Below are 6951 nucleotides of genomic sequence, written 5' to 3' on the forward strand. Positions count from 1 at the left end.
CATCTCCACCTGATGGTGCTAGTGCTCCAAATTGAGATGTCTGCAAAAACACAGGGTGAAAGGTGTGAGCCTGAGTAGAATACACAATGTTTTTATCCTCTGCATAGTGGATATTTCAACAGACTTCATAAATTGCAAATAATATTGTGCCCCAAAATGTAAAAGGTGCATTCACCTGTCCATATTACTTGAATTGAAAGGGTAATAAGCTACAGAACGTGGCTAGTTGTCCATAAGACCTTATGCCTGCCATGATGGGATTGTGGTCACGATGAAGAAAGATGATGGCCACTGCTTGTTTGCTTGTTTGTCTGTTGTTGTTTTGTTGTTGTTATTATTGTAGTTGACGATGGTGACGATGATGATGATGATGATGATGATGATGATGATGATGGAGAACATGGATAGAATCCGTAGGAATGGATATAATATCATATTATATAGCATGGAATCCATAGGCTGATTTATGTAGCTCTGTTCGATCATGACTGTGTCATCATCAACACTAATGCACACTGAAGCGAGTCGATATGCCGAACCTCAAGCTCCCATTTCACACCGTGACGTCAGAGAGAGGGTGGCAGACAAAGGGGTGGGGTGGGTGCCAGAGTATAAAGCCGCACAGACAGGCTCTCCAGGCTGCATTCTGAGTGCGGGACGAGAAGCCACAGTGTCGCCGCTCTATGGAAATACAGAGGAATATCGGTCCACAACCGACCAACAGTAGCAACATGTGTGAGTCGACGCAGAGGTCCTGCGAGCCTCGCAGGAAGAGAGTGGATGACCGCAGTGCACCTTCGGAGATGGCCAGAATAATCACCGATCCTGTCACGGGAAAGTGCTACTGCCGTGGAAAAGTTTTGGGAAAGGTAGCTCAGGCGTAAAATTGGTATTTGGCTTTGGGATTTACGACGCAGCCTGAAGACACAGCATGCTAACCGTTTTTTTCCTCTTTCCAGGGAGGATTTGCTAAATGCTATGAGATGACCGACCTCTCCACCAGCAAAGTTTACGCGGCCAAAATCATCCCACATACGCGCGTCTCCAAGCCTCACCAACGGGAAAAGGTAAGCGCGCAGCTCCGGTGCTTGTGCGCACTGGGGCTATTGGACAGCAGATATCACAATATTGCTTCCAGTGATAATCGTGACCGTTTTATTTCTTTCCCCATAGATTGACAGAGAAATTGAGCTGCACAGAGCACTGCATCACAGACACATTGTGCACTTTTATCACCATTTCGAGGACAAGGAAAACATCTACATTCTGTTGGAATACTGCAGTAGAAAAGTGAGTGCTGCTATTTTGTCATATTGAAGTTTTAACCACTGTGCTTTTCACACCACTGCACTCTTTCAAGTGGTTTGGGTGACACCTGCATTGCACCCAAAATTATCTAGTGCCAGCACATTGGCAGAATTCAAAGCCTGCCACCACGATAAAGAACAATAGTCATCCTAATACATTTTTAGAAGGATACAATACAAATATCACAGAAAACTATAAGTCCCTATAGGAATAGTATTGTGATACCATATGAGATAAAGAATACCATAAAGTCTGATAAGGTCAAGAGTACCATAGACACACTACACATCCCAATGGGAATATTATAGTGATTTTTCATCAGGGTGGCAAAGGTTTGATACTGAGGATAGTTCCACTTTTCAGAAAACAGCCCTCTAATCGTCCTCTTTACCACGTTTTGTCTTTTTGCAGTCATTAGCCCACATCCTGAAGGCACGGAAAGTGCTCACTGAGCCAGAGGTTCGTTATTACCTCAGACAGATTGTCTCCGGGCTGAAGTACCTGCATGAACAAGAGATCCTGCACAGAGACCTGAAGCTGGGTAAGCAATCATTCTGCAGCAGTGACACGCTACAGTGCGGAGACACGCTGAGCACTCAACTGTAAAGAAGCACTTTATTCAGGGATTCATTTTCTTTCTTTATTAGGATATCATTTTTGATAAGAACCCACCCCACCCTCTAATTTTTTATTTTTTTGTCTTGTCCTGGTCACATCCCAGCGTATCGATTCATGTGATGATCCAAGCAGTATTATTTAGCCTTTGATCCCGTGTTGAATATCAGTGCTCATCATCTCATTCGCTTTCTCCCCTTCAGGTAACTTCTTTGTGAGCGAGTCTATGGAGCTGAAGGTCGGGGACTTTGGTCTGGCTGCCAAGCTGGAGCCGGCGGGAAACAGGAGGAAGACGATCTGTGGGACTCCCAACTACCTGTCCCCCGAGGTGCTCAACAAGCAGGGCCACGGCTGCGAATCAGATATCTGGGCCCTCGGCTGTGTCATGTGAGTAGGCTTACTGTACATTCACCGTTAGGGACATCATACTATATAATCTGTAAAAAAATATATATTTTGACTGGATGTCAGCTTTAACATTCTGTATCAACCCCTTCTCCCAGTAAAAACATAAATAATATAAACACAGTCAGTCTGTCTTAAGGCAATATATCTCAAGGTTGGATATGCTGAATAATAGATGCTCAGTTGAAAATACTATTTCAGAGAATATGATGCATCCGTCTCGCCTCCAACAGCTCAGAAATTTCTGTGATAAAGTGTCAGTACTTTGTTATGATGGCCGTCAGCTCACTTCTGCCTTTTCCCCCTCTGTCCCGCTCCAGGTACACAATGCTGCTGGGCAGGCCGCCATTTGAGACCACCAACCTGAAGGAGACGTACAGGTGTATTAGAGAGGCGCGCTACTCCATGCCCTCCTCCTTGTCACCGCAGGCCAAGCAGCTCATCACCAACCTGCTGGCCAAGACCCCCGAGGACAGACCGCACCTAGACCACATTCTGAGGCACGACTTCTTCACACAGGTTAGACAGCAGGTTAGACTCTCTTTCTCTCTCTCACTCTCTCTCTGTCTGTCTGTCTGTCTCTATATCTGTCTGTCTGTCTCTCTCTGTCTGTCTGTCTCTCTCTGTCTGTCTCTCTCTCTCTCTCTCTCTCTCTCTCTCTCTCTCTCTCTCTCTCTCTCTCTCTCTCTCTCTCTCTCTCTCTCTCCCTCTGTCTGTCTCTCTCTCTAAATGTCACTGTGTAGGAGTGTAACACTGACCTCTCTCCCATCCGTCATGCCGACCCACTTTCTCTCTCTGCAGGGCTTCAGTCCAGAGCGTCTGCCCGCTAGTTGCTGCCATTCTGCACCAGATTTCCACGTCTCCAGTCCTGCCAAGAGCTTCTTCAAGAAGGCTGCCGCTGCACTCTTTGGTGGGAAGAGAGACAAGGTCAAATACTACGAGACTCTCAGTGAGTAGCACATCAACCACTGAGTGCTCATTTACCACATAAAACGCCTCTAGTCAAGCCTTCCAGTTATCTTTCACCTTGTAAAATTGCTCTTGCTAAAGAAACATGACTAAATCCACTTTTTTTTTAATTGCAAACACTCGTGTCAGATTTTATCCTCTAGTGATCTAATGTCAGTTTGAGTAAGAGGCTGCAGGTTAAAGAGGCCATGCTCTGATTGTATGTGGCGTTGTTGTCTTTAATAGATAAGCTAACCAAAGAGGAAGAGGAGATCTACAAACTGCAGCATGACCTGAAGAGAACTGTCATCAGCCAACAACAGAGCAAACAGCTGGCAGAGGTAAGAGGTTCATCATTCAGCATAATAACACAGGATATGGACAAGAGCGGATGGATGTTGCAGATATATTATTTATACAGCCACTGAATAAATGGGTAGAGTTTAGATATCGTGGTGAGAGAAAGTGGTGAGTTACACTGCTGCCGCGCTGAACTTTATAACAAGCACATTTTCAAAGGGAGCTAAAAGCAATTATTTTCAACCTCTAGACCAACCGCTGTGCGTCTGTGAGTAAATGCTGAGTCATAGTAGGAAGAGATGATCTAACTTCACATATTCTAAATCCCGTCATCATCGCTTCCCACCTCAGAATGGAAGGCCACTTCCGCCATCTGCCGAGAGCCCCGTTGCCCCGGCAACAGAGAGCCAGTCCCCGACGACGCGAGATACCATCCGTCTGATCGTCAGGGGCAGTCTGGGGAGCTGCAGCAGCAGCAGCGAATGTGAGTCCACAAGCCTCCATTGATCCACTGCTCACCCAGACCCACGCATAGATTTCATATAATGTTTCAACTCCCACTGATACTCAGTACGTCCCACTGGAAGGGAAACTGCAGCTCTAAAGAGAGTTGGTATAAGTGGAGAGTTGAATGTTGGCAATTTTGATAGTACAGAGATTTGATATGGCAACTAGAGTGGCACATAATTTCCTGTACTGTACTGAAAACTAAATCACCCTCTGTTGTCGTTTCTTAAGGCCTGGAAGACAACACAACAGGAAGCGTAGCTGATACGGTTGCTAGTGTTTTCAGAGGATGTCTAGAGAATATGCCTAAAGGTGAGTCTACTGGAATTACTTTTATTAGTTGAAATGACTTGCAAAGCCATGACCTATACATGTTGTTGTTAGTTACACATTAATATACTCAACACAGTGGAGTTTCACGATACAGTCATTGTCTACATTTGAAGCTCAAACATCTAAACAGATTGATGTGATGAACAAAGTAGTAAATAATTTAATCAACTGCAAATGGATTATGGAATATGCGTACATGCAAGTTCCATGCTTAAACAACATTTAAATGTACAAACAACCTCAACTCCTGAGGAGGTTGGAATTGGCGAGGTTATACTGTAATTAAAAGGGAAGTAGGTCACATAGCGCAGTTCAGATTGTTGTTTCTTAAGATTTTCATTGAAATTGTATTCTAATCTTCCTGCTCTGTGCTCTCACCCTGAAGCGGACGACATCCCCAAGGGCTCAGGCAGCTGTAACCTTCAGTGGGTGACCAAGTGGGTGGACTACTCCAACAAGTACGGCTTCGGCTACCAGCTGTCTGATCACACCGTGGGCGTTCTCTTCAACAACGGCACTCACATGAGCCTCCTGCCAGACAGAAAGTATGTACTATTGTATGCTCTCGCAACACTCTCTCTCCAGTTTGCATGTTATTATCACCATATGTAGTGGAGATGGCATGTTTAAGCATGATGTGGTAAATATAATTATTCTGGAAAACCTTTTAGTGGTTTAAACTAGCTTCAAACCAAGGGGATACCTTGACATTTCAAATTTTAGTACGTCATCTTTCTTAGGTACTACACAATGTGGGAAAAAGAGATCAGTATTGGCGCTTCATTTCACCAAAAAGCAGCGGTCTTAGTTTCTCTCATTGAGGCCTAGACTGTTTTCTTGCAGCCATTATTTAGATTTTCAATCGGGAATACCAACAGTGATGATATACAATAAAATAGAAATACAGCAAGTTAGAGTAAGGACTGAAATTCAAAGTGTCAAGAAATCCCTTTATTTATTATTTTTTTTGTGGTTGGTTGTCAAGTATTTGTTTATCTGAGTGGTTTCATAACCCCCCTTCCTCTTTCTTCCCAGGACCATCCATTACTACGCTGAGTTGGGCCAATGCTCTGTGTTCCCTACCTGCGAGGTTCCCGAACACTTTGTGGGCCAGGTGACTGTGCTCAAGTACTTTTCCCACTACATGGAGGAGAATCTTATGGATGTGAGTAATTACCTCTTCTCCCCATCCCATGTTTCTCCTCTCTTCCTTTTTCATTCCTGTAATCCATACCTCCTTTGCAATTATCTTTCTTTTGACATTTCATTCCCTGAAGTATTGTTTTTCTTTGCTTACCTAATCCGATGTGGTTGTTCTTTTGCCTACTCAGGGTGGGGATCTGGTTAGTATGACAGACACACACATGCCCAGACTCTACCTGCTGCAGTGGCTCAAGTCTGACCGCGCCCTCATGATGCTCTTTAACGACGGCACCTTTCAGGTAAACACACCAGTTTATCACTCAAAACACAGCTGTTGCTGGGCATGTCCAGAGCAGCGCGGTTTAGGGGAAATACATGACGTGCTTTCAGAGCCTAATATTCAAATCGGCAGAGGAGGGGGTTAGACCTGACAGATCAAACAAAAGCAGTGAAATTATAAAGCAAACATGATACTTTTCTAGGGACAAATTCTGTTATATTTTTTCAGATTAGTAAATTACTTTTGATGCTTATTTTATGCCAGAATATTAATATACAAACCAATCTAATCAAAAAATTATCTATTTTTTAACCCCAAAGGTCAACTTTTACCACGACCACACCAAGATCATCCTGTGTTGCCAAAGGGAAGAATACATGCTGACATACATCAATGAAGACCGTGTCTCCAAAACCTTCAAACTCAGCTCCCTGCTGACGTCCGGCTGCCCCACAGACCTGCGCGAACGCATGGAATACTCCCTCAACATGCTGCTGCAGAGATGCAGCTAAACCCACAGTAATGTGTCGTGGACAGTTCATATAGACAAACCCATTCATCTTGCTACTGCAGTGCTGCAGTGGAACCAGGAACTGGAAGGAACCGTGCGGAGGGACGGGTTTCGAGGACGGACCCATGCAAAGCAACGACTAGACTATCATTCCTACACCTTTTGCACCTTCATGACTCAGCACAGGTGCAGGTGAAAAAATAAATATATGGACAGACTCTATGGACAGGAGAATGAAAATGTGTGTAGCACAATGACGGTGGACGGAAAAGGGCTGATTTGTATGTCGATCATGGGCGGAGAGAAAGGACCGGATGTGTTGGAGCGAGTGTGTAGGTACGAATGTGAACCCCATATGTTTGGGGCAGAGAGGGATGCTTGGAACGTAAAGAGAAACACTGGGCTGGCACCAGCTGACTTGTTTATAACATTGTTGATCTACTTGTCGTTTGTAGAGTTAATCCATAAAGGGCTGGTGCTCAGAATATAATAAGAGCTAGGCTGTGGAATATTGTACATGATGTATACTGTGTGCACAGCCAGCTCTGCAGTGCAGAGAGAGAGGCTGCTTACGTGTGTGGATGGGACGGGGTGGGGCTGC

At 44.6% G+C, this 6951-nt stretch overlaps 1 protein-coding gene across 1 annotated transcript; it reads left to right on the forward strand.

Moving 5' to 3' along the window:
- Positions 1 to 659: 659 nt before the first annotated feature.
- Positions 660 to 6584, forward strand: plk2b (polo-like kinase 2b (Drosophila)). Its single transcript, XM_071894765.1, has 14 exons — positions 660 to 869; positions 960 to 1067; positions 1174 to 1290; positions 1720 to 1849; positions 2127 to 2310; positions 2649 to 2847; positions 3130 to 3277; positions 3523 to 3617; positions 3928 to 4060; positions 4315 to 4395; positions 4802 to 4961; positions 5452 to 5581; positions 5748 to 5858; positions 6160 to 6584. Exons 1-14 carry the CDS (start codon positions 684 to 686, stop codon positions 6349 to 6351), a joined length of 1974 nt encoding a protein of 657 aa, XP_071750866.1. The 5' UTR covers positions 660 to 683; the 3' UTR covers positions 6352 to 6584.
- Positions 6585 to 6951: the final 367 nt, after the last annotated feature.

This window comes from Centroberyx gerrardi, chromosome 8 (assembly GCF_048128805.1).
Source record: "Centroberyx gerrardi isolate f3 chromosome 8, fCenGer3.hap1.cur.20231027, whole genome shotgun sequence".
Lineage (NCBI taxonomy): Eukaryota > Metazoa > Chordata > Actinopteri > Beryciformes > Berycidae > Centroberyx > Centroberyx gerrardi.